The 17971-nt window shown below is 41.8% G+C and overlaps 2 protein-coding genes across 3 annotated transcripts; one reads left to right on the top strand and one right to left on the bottom strand.

Moving 5' to 3' along the window:
- The first annotated feature begins 25 nt into the window (after positions 1-25).
- LOC130685689 (prolyl endopeptidase-like) lies at positions 26-3578 on the top strand. The gene is made up of 13 exons (XM_057509019.2): positions 26-336; positions 436-659; positions 738-925; positions 996-1221; positions 1302-1467; positions 1525-1725; positions 1793-2095; positions 2157-2225; positions 2298-2377; positions 2439-2651; positions 2725-2980; positions 3061-3129; positions 3247-3578. Exons 1-13 carry the CDS (start codon positions 70-72, stop codon positions 3310-3312), a joined length of 2328 nt encoding a protein of 775 aa, XP_057365002.1. The 5' UTR covers positions 26-69; the 3' UTR covers positions 3313-3578.
- Positions 3579-7115: 3537 nt separating this feature from the next.
- LOC130685657 (exostosin-1-like) lies at positions 7116-17971 on the bottom strand. Of its 2 annotated transcripts, none has more exons than XM_057508976.2 (10): positions 17586-17971; positions 16968-17507; positions 10058-10151; positions 9855-9962; positions 8866-8985; positions 8439-8738; positions 8169-8293; positions 7885-8041; positions 7425-7678; positions 7116-7304 (listed from the first exon to the last, which is right to left on the bottom strand). In XM_057508976.2, exons 1-10 carry the CDS (start codon positions 17942-17944, stop codon positions 7121-7123), a joined length of 2241 nt encoding a protein of 746 aa, XP_057364959.1. In that variant the 5' UTR covers positions 17945-17971; the 3' UTR covers positions 7116-7120. The 2 variants fall into 2 exon arrangements, with proteins under 2 accessions (XP_057364959.1, XP_059350563.1); XM_059494580.1 differs by having other exon boundaries at positions 7116-7301.

The raw sequence follows: 17971 nt of genomic DNA, 5'->3' as shown, positions 1-17971 counted from the left end.
TACACTATTTCAGTTTTCATAAAAACTAGTTAACCTTGTACAAAATTTTTCCTAGTTTTCTCTGTAATTATGATTAGTATTAAACTTCCGTGGAGATTCCTTTTTGGCGGTAGTCGTGGTAGAGCACTCCTTATCAACAGCAGTCGATCTCTCTCGGTTCGAAATCGAAATAGTTTTCCTTGGCATCTAACACTTACACAAAGCTGTTTGTCCTTGTTTCGTTCTTATAATAAATCCAAACTAAGTAACGCTTCTATCGGTTTAAGCAATATGTCGACGTTCACGTATCCAGTTGCCAAACGCATAGATTTCTCTGAAAATTTGCACGGAATTACGGTAAAGACGTAACACTTCAAGTTTCAGGAAAAAATCCTATGTGTTCCACATGCAAGAAAGTGCAAACTCTACATTGAATATTGTTATTACTCTTACAAGGTGGAAGACCCCTATCGCTGGCTGGAGGATCCAGATTCTTCTGAAACACAAGAGTTTGTTCGTCTTCAAAACGAACTTACGACTCCCTACATCCAAGGTAGCCCAGCATTGGCTAATATCAAAACAAGACTTACAGAGCTATGGAATTTTCCTAAATATTCTTGCCCAACAAAGAAGGGAAATCGTTACTTCTTTTATAAAAACTCTGGTCTTCAGAACCATAGGTTAGTAAAAAACAAAAACAAAACAGTATTGTTGTCATAGTTTCAACTCCAAATTATTTTACTTTTTAACAAAACTAGTGTTCTTTTTGTGCAAGATACATTGGAGTCTGAACCCAGGATCTTCTTAGATCCCAATACTTTATCAGATGATGGTACTGTGTCTCTTTCAATGAAAAAGTTTTCAGAGGACGGTGAAATCTTTGCATATGGTCTCAGCCGCAGTGGATCAGATTGGAACTCAATTCACTTCAAATGTGTTGAAACTGGTAAGAAGCACCTTTCCTATTTTAAATGGCTTTCTACTAAAAAAAATGATTTGGGTTATGACCTGAATAGGCGAAGATTTCCCTGAGGTGCTTGAAAAAATCAAATTCTCATCAATATCATGGACTCATGATAACAAGGGAGTATTTTACTCGTGCTACCCCGAGCAACAAGGAAAGACTGACGGTTCGGAAACCACTTCTAACGAAAACCACAAGTTATTCTACCATCTTCTTGGAACTCAACAGAGCGAAGATATTCTTGTCGTTGAATTTCCTCATGAACCCAAATGGAGAATGTAATATTTTGCGTTGAACAATCTATCCGAATTGGATCTTAATTACTGGACCTTTCTTTTGCGCTACTTTTATTTTACAGTCAAGGAGGGGTAACGGATTGCGGTCGCTATTTGATTGTTACAACTGGAAGAGACTGCCAATACAATAACATTTACTTTTGTGACCTCACTGCCTTGCCGGACAAAACTATCAATGGGAAATTGGAGCTGGTCACTGTGGTTGACAAGATGGAGGCAGACTATGAGGTAGTGTCGCATTCTTTTGATACCTTACGCATTCGTTACATCACCTACTTTTTGTAGTACGTGACGAATACTGACTCAGTCGTGGTTTTCCGGACCAACAAGGATGCCCCAAATTATAGATTAATTCAAATTGATTTCAACCAACCAGCACGTGATCAATGGAAAACGCTGCTGGAAGCCGATCCTTCGGACGTCTTGGATTGGGTTGCTTGTATCAACAAAGATAAACTGATCGTTTGTTACATGCACGATGTTAAGGTAGGAATCAGGGATAATGGCAAGAAGACGGCACGAGGTTACTCATGCTTGCTTTATCACATTTCAGAATATCCTGCAATTGCGCGATTTAAAAAATGGCCAACTTTTGAAAACTTATACTCTTGAAATGGGCACCGTTCGTGAATTCTCTGGCAAGAGCACCTCTTCCGAATTCTTCTTCCAGTTCGGTTCCTTTTTAACTCCTGGCGTCATTTACCGATGCGATATCGGAGAAACAGTCGAAGCGGAACCAACTGTCTTCCGTCAAATTGAGCTTGATGGATTCGATCCGTCTCTGTTTGAAACTCAGCAAGTTTTCTACCCTTCAAAGGATGGCACGCGGATCCCAATGTTCATTGTCAAGAAAAAGGTTTCAGTTTTGATTGTTTCGTTCGTGGAATGCTAATCAAATTTGTTGTGTACGTTTCCAGACTATTGTTTTGGATGGGACTAATCCTTGCCTGATGTACGGATACGGCGGATTCAACATAAGCCTTGAAGTATGGGAAAACAACGCAGATTTACCTTTAATAATAACGACGATGTTAACGCTTGAATTTCTTCCCTAATAGCCCGCCTTCAGCGTAACGCGAATTGTATTTATGCAGCATTTCAACGGTGTCTTTGCTGTTCCTAACATACGCGGAGGAGGGTAGGTGTTTTTTTTTCTCGATCACAGCAACTAGGGATAAAACTGAGCTCAACTGTTATAGAGAATACGGTGAAGCGTGGCACGATGGAGGTCGCCTTTTCAACAAACAAAACTCGTTTGACGACTTCCATTCGGCTGCCGAATATCTAATCGCCAATGGCTACACTTCATCGTCGAAGTTGGCTATCCAAGGTGCATCTAATGGTGGGTTGTTAATAGGAGCTTGCGTCAACCAACGTCCCGAGCTGTATGCTGCTGGCATTGCTCACGTCGGGTAACAAAGACTCATTATCCAAACGCACGAAACTTAATCCTATTTTTGGCCTCGTTCATTTTTCTGGTACCAGCGTAATGGACATGCTGCGGTTCCACAAGTTTACGGTCGGCTATTGTTGGGTGTCGGACTATGGCAATCCTGACGAGAAAGAGCCCTTTGAGAATTTGTTAAAGTTTTCGCCTCTCCATAATTTGAAAGTACCTGAAACTGGTCAATATCCGGCGATGCTGTTGCTTACGGCTGATCATGACGACCGTGTCGTGCCGTTGCACTCGCTCAAATATATGGCCCAGATGCATCACACGTTCAAAGACTGCCCCAAACAGGTATTGTATTCCCTTGACCTTTTAAACGAGGTCTAACCGCAGTTTAACAAAAAGTATATATCATTGTGATTACTGCACAGACCAACCCGCTGATGATACGCATCGAAACTAAAGCCGGTCATGGTGCCAACAAACCCACCTCTAAAATTGTAAGATTCTCCTTAAAAGGAGTCGCTATTTTATTCCACGTTTCTTTTTTTTTGTGTGTGCATAGCTTAACCAAAACCTGCTGCCATTTTCTTTTTTCTTTAATTTCGTCTCGACAGATTGACGAACATAGCGACGTCTTTGCATTTTTGGCTCGCGCCCTGAATCTTGAATTCCAATTATGAAATCCAAGAGCCTGCAATCAATGCAAACAATCCTAATATTTCTTTTTAGGATAGGTCGACAGGAATTTGATTAGTGGAGTAGAAATAATTGCAACTAGTATACAGAAAACCCACACAATCTTAACCCGTGCAAACATACTCTACACGATGAGACAAACATTCTGAACTTTCTTTTTGTTTTTCCGTCTAATTCGAATGTGGTCTCGTGTTATATTGACAAACATAACATTTCAACCAGGTGAATCTACGGAAAAGTCGATCAATACATCAAAAGAGAATTAGCCTTGTAATGCAAAAACGATGAATTGAATTTTTTCTTCGTTTTTGAAATTCTTGTGGATGACGTAGTCTTAACGGAAATGCCTCGTCTTTTTCAACATTTTATCTACCGAACCTAATAAGAAAACTCGCCAGACGGTGACATCTTCCTCAGAACGAGAGGAGGAGATTACATATCTGGTTTATGGCAAGGCACGTAATCATGGAGAAAAGGTGAGAAACGCATTGTAGTCGTCGCCTCGGATTTTATTCACCCGATTTCACGCAGCTGGGAGACGATAAACTTGTAGTATCTGATACCACCGATTCACAGGAGCGAAAAAATAATAATCATAAAATGCGGTAGGGAATAAGCGATGTACAAGTTCCATGGTGTTATTTCTCCATGGCAAAAGAGGACTCGAGAAAAGAGGAAAAACACGCTCATCCCAGAAATAGTTTCGATTTCTATTTAAACTTGTGGTCTGGTTGTCTGTTGTCTGCCGTTCCAGTGTTTCTTATTATTTTTCTTTCGCTCCCTTTCAGCTCCAACGTGTGTGTTTTTTTTTTCTTTCTACGAAATTTAACAAGAAGAAAGAGTGAAAAAAAGGCGTTGGTTGGTGATGACAGTTAAGGGATTCCTGTATTATTATTTTTCCAGAGAGAGCGTGGGCGTGTGTCTCGGTGCCTGCGAAACAGTTGGGGGTAGGTGGTACCGATGACTAGACATTACACAACTAGCAAAGCTAGCTGTACAGTCTAAGGAAGAACGAAAATAAACAGCACACGCGCAACCAAAACTATATTTATACAAACCCAGTGCTCCTCTAATAAATGCTTACAGGGCCCCCATTTTTTCTTGTTGATTGCATTTTTTTTTCTATAGGGAAAAAAAGGGGCTGATTGGCGTCCACAAGTGGTACCGTACAATTTTCAGAGTTCTACGCGTTCCTTTTTTGATCGCAATGGGGAAAAACCTGTTCAATCATTTAACCCTCTAATAAGGCGTGCGAAATAAAAGCTTTTTCGTTTGTTAATAAGGAAGCTCTGACTAATTTATAGCTGATTGGGAAAAAAAAATAAGAAAGAGAGAAGCCCAACGTGCAGCTGAGTCAATCACGAGTTAGTCAGCTGGTGTATATCAACACAGCGTATGCTAAATCCAACCAATTCCCCATGTAAAAGAGAAAGGGGAAAAAGAAAAACAAAGGGACTTGGCTCAGTCCAACAGATTTGGAGTCGTTGTTTTTTTCTTCTCTTGTTAAAGTTACTTAACTGGATTACAAAGATCGAGAATAGAAGGATTTATTGGCTTAATAGGTAATGGGAGTTCCACGCAAGGGTAAGTAATACCCGTGAATTATTTCAGCTTACTGGCAATAGCAGCTTTTTTTGTTTGACCTTTCGTTGATAACGGAACTATAGGAATGAATCAATCTGCCCACACGAGGTTGGCTTACCCAATCAATTAGTTGTTAACAACGTAGCGAATCCAATTAATTACGATAATAAGAATTCTTTCGTTCAAATTCGATTTCCCGTATTTGCCGCATTGACTTGCCTGTCATACAAAAAGTACACGCGCTAGCTTTCGCCATTTTGATAAAGATGTAATAATAAAGCCGACAGGAAGAGGCAGTAATCAACAAGTTATGGCTGGCTATTAAACGATAACGACGTTCACCTCAATTTTTTTTTGTTTCTTTTTTTGTTCTTTAAAACAAAAAAAAACCTCAAGCTATAAACCAACTGTAAGTTCTCTGCTTCGTTTTCTTTGCACGCTCCCGCAATCAATAGTTTTCGGAACGCTGGAAGCGTGAAATCGCCGCTCCCCTCTTATTCTCTCGTTTCTAACATGTTGTTTCTTTTCTTCCTTTTGAGTTATGTACGAGAATCATTTGCCGCCGTCTATGCGTTCACGCTGTTGTAAGCCACTACACACCTGGACGTGAAAAAAGAAAACGAAGCTCCTCCCTTTTCCTTCACTTACAACTCTGCATCTTCCGGCAAAGACGCTATATATTTAAACTTGAAAAGAAAACGGAAGAAATAAGGAAAGGTATATAATAGGGCCTATCGGTGGAGGTGGAGACCGCTCCAGCAAGGAAGAAAAGAAAAGGATGGGAAAAATAACGTCGAGGTCATATATTAACGCCGGGGCCTAATGGAATAACAAACGGGGCGTGTGCACAAGTCATCCGAAGCCGCGATCCGCTCGGCTTACACACAAACAGTCAAACACACACACATAACAGCTCACGAAGGCGTAGCGAAACGAGCGAAGAAAAAGAAAAACACGCACTGAAATAAATAAAAGACTCTTACGAGACAGCGCTGAGTTGACTGATGAGGAAAAAGGGCGGTCTTAAGCTATTCATCGACGCATTTCGAGGCTTTCTGCGTTCGCGGTGTATGGCAAACATGGGGTGCTTTTAGACCTATACACGACGACTTGTTTGATTAAAACGCCTTGTTCAAAGTTTGCAAGTCGGTTCTCTCAGCTTAACTCCCAAAGTTTCACATACCAGTTGAATTTGTCTGGAATATCAATTATTGGAAGAAAGCCAATTAGGGGGGAGAAGAAAGAATGCAACACGAGAGCGTGACGAGGGATCCACAAACAAAAAATTCTCTTCAACGACGTTTCACATCACTTAGAATCACCTTGAAAATTTTCCTTTCGAATTCCTTTTTATTCTTACATGGATATAATCAACATTATATAATATGTACAAGCTCAAGCGCCAATTAGTCGATACTGTACACAAACGGAAGTGGAAAGGACCGGAAGAGGGCGGAGGCGCAATGAAAAATTTACGCCCCAAAAAAAGAACTAATTGCGGGTTTAAAGGAAGAGAAAAAAAATATGGCACCTCGGGAACTTATTTTCAAATGAGTTCCCTCATAACGTCATCGATTTGAAAAGAAATGGTGGGATCATTTCATTATTAGGAAATTAAAAAAAAAAAGAATATACATAATAGAATTTGAAGGGGACCTAGGAATTGGAAATTCTTGATATGCTATCAATTACTTAGAAAACAATATCAAAATTCGAAATAAAAAGCAGCCATAAGAAAATGAAAAATATTTAATCACAGATGGTCCCTTTAGGCAAAAAGGTTTTATAGACAACCAACGTCGTACACCTCTTTGCCAGATATATAGCTCTTCATTCCCCCCGAATTTTTCCATCTTGGACAACAACCAAAAATAGTTGATCATTTAAATAGGATTGCACCGTTTCTCTCCATTAAAAGAAAACAAAAATTGTCTTAAAAAGAAAATCACGAGATGTTGGGTACTACAATATTTCCTACTACCATCCAAACATGACGTCCGACTGTAAATTCACCTACTTACAAACGAAAAAAAAAGAAAACTTAGGATATGGCACGTTTCTTGGCTTGTTTGAGTTTCCCTTTCGCTTTTCCTTCAGTATGTTTAACAAACGAGAAGAAAAAAAAGAAAGTAGGACACCTTTTTGTCCATCCTCCGCACACGGAAAACAAAAAAAAAAAAAGACGGCGATATATCTAGTTGCATTTCTTTAGTTGTGGACCGATTCCATTTGCCGGTATTTCTTGCGCAAGTTGGAGACGGGGTCCTTGAATAGGACAGGGTCAAAGCGAACGGCCGAACGAATCAGGGGCATGTAGCCGAAGAGGGCCACAAAAGTGTTGAGGCACGTTTGACGCTGTAGAAAGTGATCCGGATCGTTCCATGGTGATCTACTGCGTACCGAAATAGCGAAAGACAAACAAAAAAAATCCAGTAAAAAAAACATGCGCATGGAGCGGGAAAAAATGCGTGATTTAACGGCCGATAGGTAACAAAAAAAATGGGCGACAGACCTCGTGACAGCCGATAAGTTGCTGCTCTTGTACTGCTTCCGTTGCGACACCTTGATGGGTGGTTGGCGAGTAACATGGCTGACGAGGAAGTTGATGAGAATGTCCTCACAGTTGCGCGACTGATCGACCGTTTTGTGTAGCAACGGGCCCAGCCAATCCGTGTACAAAGAATGGTAGTAGCGATGATAAATGGCCGCCCCCGTCAGGACCATCGAGTACTCGTTGGTCCACTTTGACGTGTAGCCCCACTGTCCCTAGCACATACACACACACATAAAAAAAGAAGACACGAAACGGACAGCCGTTAATGGCCTGTTGTGTACCACTAATGCTAGGTAACGGCGGTGGTTTGCATGCGAGATTTGAATCGATTTCCATCTTCGCAAAAAAAAAAAAAAAAAAAAAAGCGGCGCACGGGGGGGGGGGGGGGGAAAGCGAGAGTTATTGGAGCTGTACTCACTTTGGTATCGTCCCAGTAGTGTGTTCGAGCCGGAAAGCCGACGATCCGCTCCGGAAAGTGACGCCAAACATGAAATGCGAAATCGATTTCGTCTGTCGTCAACGTAGCGTCCTCGTCCAGCGAAAAGACGGCGTCGGTCTCGATCAGATCCAGTGGCCTGTAACAACCCATCCAGAAAATCCAAAGGATTAGAACTTTTTTTTAGTTGTTTTCATCGCTTTCTTCTTTTTAAATTTTAATTTGAAATTAATAAATCCATATTGAAAAGCGAAAGTTTTTATTACCGGAAGCGTTCGCCGATATTCTGCTTCTGCTGCGGCACAACGATATGGAGCGGGATGCCACGCGTCAACGACGGCCATCTCGAAGGCGGAGGTTTCGGAGAATCGCTGGCCCAAACGACGACAATCTTAAGCGCATCATTTAAAATGGCGTCGGAGAAAACGGACGGGCGAAAACGATAACAACGTAACAAAAACAGAAAAACAAGGAACGTTAATTATTTTTTCGTCTAAAGATTTTAATGATTTGTTGACGTTTGTTGGAAATCCTACCCGGGCAACATGTTGGCTCCTGGAGACGACCCGCAGCAGATGAAGTAGTGGACCACTTGAAGTGGCAGGCACTAACGGGCTTCCTGCTTGTTGCTGGGAATAAATGACGGCCGTAAACTGGCTGGCATTCTTATTCTTTTGACCACCATTAGCGAGCGTCATGCTTGTGGATTGCTGCTGGTTCCACGGCAAACGAGACGGTGTGTCCGTGTAATCCGGCAATGTCACCAATCCGCCTGGAAAACTATTCCACACTCGTCCGTCTTTCCATAAATGCTGATGGATTCTCTGGCGGACAATCTGTGGTTGATAAAAGTGGGGAGACGTTTTCAATTTAAACGAAATGTCTTTGTTTTCTTTTTTTACATTGTAAAAAGAAAAAAATACATGGGGGAGAATGAAGAGTTGTGTTTCTAATGGTACGTACCTCGAGGGTGGTGAAGATAATCCGGTCGATGGAGGAGAAGTACATGTGCCACAAGAGCTGAGATTGCTGCCGCAAGGCCATCACCCGTTCGGCTTCGATGGACCTGACAATATCCGGCACCTGGGACCACAAACACAAAAGCCATGTCGTTATTGCGGCAAGTAGCATGGAAAATTTTCGCGAGTGCACGATATGTGTGTTGTATACGTATGAAAGCGCCGTGACGACAGGAAAATGTGTACGAGATTTTGCTTTCTCTTTTTGTTTTTTTCGCCATTATGGCCAACGTACCCGCCGTTGCCGCTTTGAGGATCAATAGAAGTGTTTCGGTTCTTTGTTCTAAGTGCAGCTTAAATACAATTCCCACTCGGCCCCCGACCTCAGCCCCGACTCTCGGGGCGAGAGTCGGGGCTCTTCACGATGCTCTTTAACAATGCGTCACACTCCCTCTTGTGAACAAAAAGTAGTTTCTCATGTAAACGCCCATTTTCACGCTACATTTCAGAGCAATCCCCATTTTGACTTAAATACATTGTAAACAACAACGTTAAGAAGCGAATAAGAAGAGGGGAAAAAAAAACCATTTTTCAGACTCTCAATTGTGTGTGTTGTGTGTGATCCATCAACTCAGTTGAGTATACACGAGATTCAGATTTTTTCGGTCTTTCCACTTAGGGATTTTTTTTTTTCTAAACAAAAACGGTGATTGGAGGAGTTTAGGTCGTAGCTTTCAACTCACAGTGTACTCCTCGTGCCAAAAGTGAGAGTGACTGGACTTGACTGACAGCCGGCACTTACACACACAGACGGGCGTGTAGACGGCGGCAAGTGCCCAGGTAATTGGGAAGCCCCCAAGGCCGGTTAAAACGAGAACGTAGAGCCTTATTTGCTCCACGGATAATGGCATTGTTGTATTACTTGGTAAACGAGAGGATCTTTTCTAAGTCTATTAGAACAAGAAAAGATCGATAAAACAAAATAATAATAACCTGGAGGAGAAGCCGTTCATCCGCCCAAATGGCCGAAGTCTTCCAGTCAATGATCTCTGAAAAGGGTATCACCCAGTTGTTGGACAGGAGGACGGGAATACAGCCGGCCTGAAACAAAAAAGTATAGAGACAAAAATATATTAAAAGGTTTCTTTTGACGAAAGTTTGTCTCTTTTTGAACAACACAAAAGATGTTTTCTTACTTGAAGGACTTCGATGAAGCGAAAGGAGCCAAGACGCCGTCCTCGCGGCACCAGGCAGAACGTCGAATTATGCAGCAAGACTTCATAATCGTATCTGTAAAAAGAAAAAAGATAAGCAAAATAAGTATCTGTGTCAGAGGTGGATAAAAAAAAAAAATTTATAGCAAGCGCTCAATCGTTAACAGTTGTCAAATGAAACCAAGCGGCGGATGAGGAAACGAGAGATTCGAATGCGATAAACGATATGCTGGTATATCAGATAGACGATTCTCCGGCTGTTTTTTCTTTCAATTTACTTTTCTTTAATGCAATAAAAAAAAAAGTTGGTTGCCATAAAGGAAGCAGAACGATCAAGGCACTTTCTTTTTAACCGCAACGCAATTTAATTTTGAATTTTTTTTTCTCAAATCTCTTTTCTAAAATCAAGGAAAGACTTTTTCTTTTTAAGTTGTTCAAACACCAAATATCAAACAGAAGGAAACAAGAAAAAAAAAGGAAGGAAAATTCTAGTCCTAAAAGGAAGAATTTCGGCACGTTTCTTTTGTGCGCAACTGGCCTGTCTGCATGAGGAGGTCCTACGTATCTCTCGTCGCTGCTAGGTGATCAAAGTATCAAAAGATCCTCCTGCTCCCCGCCTGCACTCGACAAGCATCGCATCCATCCCGATCCCACCCACGATTGATACAAGAATCGAGCGCGATGCAGAGCAAAGAAGCGAGCGCACACACCAATCTCGGCAACGGCAAAGATCTATTGAATATATTGTAAATACATAAAAAAAGAACGACACACAGGCGAAGGGGAAGAAACGTTTCAAAAAAAAAAATCAAAAAACTAAAAATAAAAAAAGGTTTGTGCATTTTTATTGACGGCGTGGATCATTTCGTGTCAGTGAAAACTTGACTGAGAATCTCTTGGACGTACGATGACGCATGAAAAAAGGAAAAATCCCTAGATGATTCTGAACGATAAAAAAGAAAAGAAACCCTTTCGATCCAACGCGTCCAGCGTAGTGAACTCTACTGGAAATGATACGATTAATATTGGGTAGCGTTCCGTATGTGAACGCCCTGCAGCAAGTCGAGCACACATACACACATGCCATATCCTGGCCTTATTTTTTTATTTTTCTTTCTTATTCCGTGTTTGTGCGTGTGCCGAGTTTGAGGCCTTCTAAGTCAGACAAACAGACACAGTCCAAAGGATGTTGCCAGGCAACGGGGTTTCTTTTGCAACTCAAATTCGTCTTTCTCTCCCCCTCTCTTTTCTGACTCTCTCTACAATAATATTGACACGACTGTGAAAACGAACGGGACTCGGCATCATCAAAGCGGATTCCTCTCTTTCTCCCTACACCAAACAGTTCAGATTGCTTCCCGCCCCTTCGAGCCCAATAATAAATCCGTGGCTTTCTTTTTTTTTTGGCGATCAAGGTAAACAATCGAATATGGATGTTACTTTACACATAAATATATAAATATATTCGGTCTGACTATATCGTATCATGTTTTCCTTTTTTAATATATATGTACGTCTACGAACAGAGTCAATGTATTCAAAGCTGTCGAGCGTGGGTGGCATTTTTAGTGTCTACTCCCCCATACACTCGTCTATTCTTTATTGTCTCCAAACTTTGCCTTTCTTTTTCTTGTAAAAGATCAGAGTTCATTTCACTGTGAACAAATAAGTGATGGTCAACACACGTCAAAGGCAATACGTAACCACCAAAGAAAAACGTCGTTCATCTTCCTTTTTTTTTTCTTTAGAGAAGGGGGAAGAAAGAAGACTTTTCAGAGGAAAGGGGACACGACTTGCCTACTCAAAAAGTTCTACAAAACTAAGAAAGAATAGCGGGTTTCTAGCTATATCGGTCGATTAGCAAACAAGTCAGACAAAATAGTGCGTTCTCTCGAAAAGAAAGTGGCCCTGCTTAATAGTAGAAAGGAAAAAAAAAAAAGGGCACAGCCAACACCAGCTGTCTGTGTCCATCTCGTTCCGGCTGTGTGTCCGGAACGATGGCCGTAGAGTGGGAAAGACGAGACTCTGTATGCACATATTTGTGAATTATTCTAGCCAATTCCACTGATGAGTCTTGAGCCAACAAATGCAAAAAAAAATATTCTTTTGCCCAACAGACGACCGGGAGAAGAAGGCTCCCACTACTTCATTAATTCATCCTATTATCATTATTATTACAATGTTTGCCATGCAACTTAAAACGAAAAAAAATTCCCAGCCGTCATGCCAGATCCACACGCTGCCACTCGACTTCATTTCTTTGGTCTTCAAGAGATATCAAAAATTTAAATGTCTTTATTCTTCTTCACAAAAAAAATGCTATAGTCCTCTTGATGGTGTTACATAAAGATGATAATGAACACCCACTAAAATATGTGTTTCTTAAACACTCGCTCTGATTTCCCTTCGTAGATGCGTGATAATGACACCGGAGCTACTACTGACACGAGAGCTCATCATCATCAACGCCAACCAGCTGTGATGCGGTGCACAGGAAAACAGTGGGATACAAAATAGGAAAGAAAAACCTGGTGGCCAGCGCGGCCAGGAAATGCTGCTGTAATCCATCACCCCTCCCGCAGAAATGCAGTAGATTAAAAAAAAATTCTAGATACCATAAGTAGCTAATGCATGTGTCATGAAATGCTTTTGTTCGTCTTCCGTTTTTTTTTTTCTACTCTATGACCAGATGTCCTAAATATATCAGCAGAGACTTTTTACTGGTATCAAACGCCCCACACACCCTAAGAAATTCTTCGTCGTCCACCAATAGTGATGAAGTTACCGGGGCGCCGTCGGGGCTCTCCAGCCATTTCCGTATCTCGGTATTATTTCCGTATCAGCTGACACATGAGACACATACATAGACGGAGACGATATATCGTAGTTATTTTACATATTATCAAGCCCTTCAAAATGATGACTTGCATATGCAAATTGTGTTATGACTCGCAAAGTTAAAAAGAAAAAAGGCGAGGTGACAGTGAATCAGACGAATTTGGGTCAAATTCGATTTCAAACAGAAAAAGAAAGAAATGAATGGGAATACCAAAGTAAAAGAGAACTAGTTACTTGTTCGCTTTTGTTTCTGTTTATAGGCCTATTCACTTTTTTTTTTTTTACAATAAAAGGATGTCCTGACAACAGACAAGCGCTGCCTCTTCTGTCTTAAGGGGAAATAAAAAAAAAAAAAACCTTTTGCTTTCGACCTCATCATTTTGTGGGGTTTGACGGATCTCTGCCTCATTTACAAACCCCGGAGTAGATGTACCATAAACCCGTCGACTTCTGATCCAGACTCTTTCATCATCCGAGTAAGGAAAGGGGGAATATAAAATAAAGAAGAAACAGATATTTTTCTGTGCGTGTCTGCAAAAGATGAGGGGGAAAAAAAGGCCCAATGAGAAAAAAAGTTTACTTCTCGTTCATTTCTGCTTGCGTGCTTCCTCCGTCTTCCGGTCGGCCAGCGAACAAGAGTCAGAAATGCACATCACATATGCAGCGATTGGGTAACTCAATCTCGTGTATGGAGCTAGGGCGAGAGATGTGCGTCAGAAAAGATCAAAGGCAAGAAATTCATCACTAAACAGCAACGTGAGTATCAAATAAAAAAATAAGGCAAAAACGGAGCGCCGGGCCGCCTCTTTGTCTTTAAAGCTCATTTAAATTGTGATGTATTATTTAACAGGCTAACGCATCTAAATGTCATTTGTGACAATATCGTCTCGCTCTCTCTCTCTGTCGCCATTTATGTGGATCAGATTGTGATTAATTCTCTTGTACCTTTTGGCCATCTCGTTTTACTAGCACGAGCCTTTTCCCAACGAGGATGGCAATAAGATCCTCAGTCAAATTAAATCTTCTTAAGGGAAAATGTCACGCAGCACGACTTTGTAAATACACGCTCGTCGGGCTTGGAGCAATAATACGCCATAGCACAGAAAGAAAAGAAAAAGTAGTATTCATCATATTCTCCCCCCCCCCTCCTTTTTTCTTCCTAGTGCCTTGTACTTGACGTGAACAGGATGATCTTTCATGGCCAAGGGGGAATTGAAACCATAAACATCTCACGGGCCATATTCCAATTCAGTTCATAAATTGCGCCGTTGGCTGTCCCCAACATGGCGCCTCGTTCGAGATATTCCCTCGTTTCACGCGGGAAAAAAAAACGAAGTGAGATAAGAGCTCAGGGCGTGGTCCACCTTTCGATTCATATAAGCTCTGGGAAAAGTATTGAATACAAGGAAAAGAAGGAGGAGATGATAAGATGATGGCCTACAATCATGTCACAACCATATACAGCCTCATACAAATAAATATGAAGAGAGGGGAAAAAAATAATTTCTTTTAACAGAGTGTTAATCGGATTTGGGGTGGGAATAGATACTACATGCAGCGTGTGTTGGCCGTCATGTTGGAATGTTTGATGAATTATCACGAAGAAAAATAAGACGGCCTGGAAAAAAGAACGAACCAGACGGTTAAGTTGGCACGCCATTGATTTGAAAATTCCTTTGCACACACACACACACACATAAAATGGCGTCACCTGTCTGACAGGTTTGTATTTCTACGGGTATTTTTTTTTGTGTGTATGCATGTGTCCCTGCCGAAACAGACAACAGATTTTTAAAAAACTTGATCGATAGTTGGCTCCCTACTTTCCTCTGCCGGGTAGCTCTTTAACGGATCCCGATTCAAAGGACACGCGCTCCATTTGTCACGTACACGTCTACAATGTATACAACTGCTGTATGCATCACACGTGACAAACGACATTGTTCTTTTTAGAAACAACATCGTTTGCTCTTTTGTTTCACAGTTCCGCCCCACAGTGCCTCAGTGACATTCTCTCCTATTTTACTTGCAATTCTACTTGATCAATTTTCTGACCGGTTTCAAATTTTGGGGTCTCTCTCCGGTTATCGAGTGGATTCAATCCATTGGCTAGCATCAACTCAAACGTTTCCAGACGTGCAGGATGAAGCGGGGGAGAGAGGGCGGTTGTCCCTTTTAGGATCAGTTTGAAACTCCGGGAGAAATACAAGATGAATTTAGTGGAAGGTTTGACAGTGAGGGTGAAACGAAACGAGGGGAGAAAAAGAGAGCGAGCGAGGGGAGAAAAAGAGAGCCTCTTCAGGGGGAAAGCGAGGAAACTCTGGCTGCTTGACACACACACACAAAAGGGGGAAATGAGCTAGAATGGACTGCCGTGTCAGCTTGACTCCAAGCCAAAAAATAAGGGAGAAGAAAAGACGAAAGCGATAAGACCCCTTTTTTTTTTTTTCCTCTTCTTTTCTCTCAACTCTCGTTTGCCCTCTAACACACACAAAACACCATCAAAAAAAGAAGTCTTTTACTTTTTTGTTCCCTCGTCTCCCCGCTCTCCCCTTGCAAACACATAAATGTATATCAATCAGTGACGTTGCCTCATAACGTTTCCCCACCGCTGTCGCCGCATTTTCCGATCCTCTTTTGCCCCGCAGAATAAGAGATATAACACACACGATAGCGTATAGAAATAGAGCGAGTACAGATTGTGAAAATAAAATAGGATTTAAAAAATAGTAACGATAATAGTAATAATAAATGGGGGCCACGAAAAGCTGCTTTGAAAAACGATGATCTATAATAGTAATAATATAGCCTACTTCTATGGCGGACGTCGGATTGGGAACACTCTTTGGAAATCACCAAATGGGAAAATAAATATAAAAAAACCCAGGGTAGGAAAAGACGTCGGCGGCAGTAGTGGTGGCATTAAGAAGCATTCAACTATGTGATCCAGCTTTCTCGGATTAGACCAGTGACTGCGGGAGGAGAGAGAGTGGAAAAGCGAGGCAGTATTTTCAATTTTCGTGAAGCTGAAAACCACCAACAAAAAACCAAAACACAAAAACGCAACTTGCCATTTTTTTTTAATTATTACGTTGGATCGATGGGCAAGTATCGATGAGTAAAGCGTATCGACCGTATACGGAAAATTCATAGACGGACACACTAAAAGGAAAGAGAGAGGGCGGAGAATGTGCCCTAATTCTAAATGGATATTGTCGATTCCAGATAAGTCGTTCGATGGAAAAACAACAAGCGTAGTCGTAGCGGCAGCAGCAGCATCGACAAATCTGGCCGAATATAAATATATGGAAGATTGAGGGAAAAAAAAGAGGAGAGAGCTGAAAGACCTGGCTAGATGCATCGACAAGGATTAAGTGTATATACATGTTCGAGGACACAGCTGAGCCAACTCCGATTCCTTGCCCGGAAGCATCAGCTAGTTGATCAGATGTAGTATATAGTATCTAGTGACTGCTGCTAGCTGACCAATCCAATTACGTCGCATCTAATACTAGGATGGGAAACATAACATCTTGTTTTTCTACGAAAGGAAACAACAAGAAATCAATATGAAACCTAAGGAAAGACCAAATGTCTGGAACAAGTAAACCCCTTGCAAGACACAGGCAAGCATATATCTGTCGAAAGAACTCTCGAATGCGTGGCCATACTTGAGATATCGTTGAAGAGGGTGGTTAAAAGTGAATGTGGCCCACATACGTGCGTGGCATGTAACAAACGTCCACGCCGATAGACTAGTAACTAAAGGTCAATAGGTCTATACGTCAACAAGTTTTATGTTATAAATTCGTTTCCCTTTCTTCACACTTTTACCTCGAGTGATTGTACCTTGCATAACGTGTAACTTCGGACTTCGAATTGAAAAACCGACCCGAGACAATACACAGTGGCCGAAAATGAAAACACCCAAACAATCAAAAATCAGTGCCCAAGGCTAGGGAACGAGTCGACGAAACGGATCAGAAGGGGTGATCGAAGAGATAAAACACTGGAGGGGAAACAGAGAGAGATAGAGAGAAATAAAAAAACATACCTGTCGTATTCGGCGTTATCTTCCTCGCAGCGTTCGTCTTTCAGCTCCTTCCAGCTCTTGCCGTGCTTACAGGTGGTGACCATAATGACATCTCGGCTGTTGTGGAGATGGTAGAGCGAGTTGCGCGTCTCGGAGCCGATGCCGTAGACGTAGCGTTTGCCCTTGAAGGCCAGCAAGTAGGACTTTGAAGCGGCGGGAATATTCTCGGCGTAGACGGGCAATATATCGCCGCCTCTCTCCAAGTGCTCTTTATGCACCAGGGGAAGAGATATGTCGAAAGACGGCCGATAATTTTGCACTGAAATGCTCGCCTTGGCCAGAATGGCCCGGCCAATGTCCATTCCAAGGTCCTCGGTGTAGTCCGGCCACGTGCCCGAGTAGAAATTAAAAATGATGTGGTTTTGCCCACCATTCCAGTGAGGCAAACTGTTGAGCTTGGACTGCATTCCCCTGACAAAGTCTGATGAGAGGCTGTCCCGGTCTAGTGTGTCAAGACCCAATATGAACAGGCAAGCCTGACTAGCATCCATCGTGTGATACCTACATACCAGGTAGCAACAAAATTTAATTAAAGTTAATCGTTAATGCATATAAATAAAACACTTTTTAATGTCGTACCTGGATTCCGTGAGGACATTCAATATTTTCCTATAAGTTGAGCTCATGGCCACTGATTCTTCCACTGGATGAACATAGACCTTGAAACCACTGGCACACTTGGTGAAATCAAAGCATGTTTCCATTCGACACTGTTCCCTGACAGTTGTTGTCTTGGCTTCATCTCGTCTCTGCTTTGGTGGAAGCGACCAGAACGATCTGTGCTCCATCAATTCCTCACTGTCCATGTAACAATCCAATGGAGGCCAGTGTCTGCCCCGATCAGGGAAGAGTCCTTTTAACCTGTAACCTCCAAAATAGCATAACGCTAAGAAGGCACAGGAAAGGAAAAGGAGAATGTAGCGCTGTTTAGCCTGCATTTTCCTTATTCATCAGTCAGTTGGCTC

This window comes from Daphnia carinata, chromosome 3 (assembly GCF_022539665.2).
Source record: "Daphnia carinata strain CSIRO-1 chromosome 3, CSIRO_AGI_Dcar_HiC_V3, whole genome shotgun sequence".
Lineage (NCBI taxonomy): Eukaryota > Metazoa > Arthropoda > Branchiopoda > Diplostraca > Daphniidae > Daphnia > Daphnia carinata.
The sequence above is the reverse complement of the archived record's forward strand: the minus strand, read 5'-3'. Positions and strand labels throughout refer to the sequence as shown.

Excerpts from the sequence above, each read along its gene's own strand:
- LOC130685657 (XM_057508976.2), bottom strand. The coding sequence starts at position 17,944 with ATGCAGGCTAAACAGCGCTACATTCTCCTTTTCCTTTCCTGTGCCTTC. Across the intron at positions 8,986-9,854 it reads ATGAACGGCTTCTCCTCCAG|GTGCCGGATATTGTCAGGTC; the intron begins GTTATTATTATT and ends TTGTGGTCCCAG. Across the intron at positions 8,739-8,865 it reads TTATCTTCACCACCCTCGAG|ATTGTCCGCCAGAGAATCCA; the intron begins GTACGTACCATT and ends TATCAACCACAG.
- LOC130685689 (XM_057509019.2), top strand. The coding sequence starts at position 70 with ATGATTAGTATTAAACTTCCGTGGAGATTCCTTTTTGGCGGTAGTCGT. Across the intron at positions 926-995 it reads CTTCAAATGTGTTGAAACTG|GCGAAGATTTCCCTGAGGTG; the intron begins GTAAGAAGCACC and ends TGACCTGAATAG. Across the intron at positions 1,468-1,524 it reads AGATGGAGGCAGACTATGAG|TACGTGACGAATACTGACTC; the intron begins GTAGTGTCGCAT and ends TACTTTTTGTAG.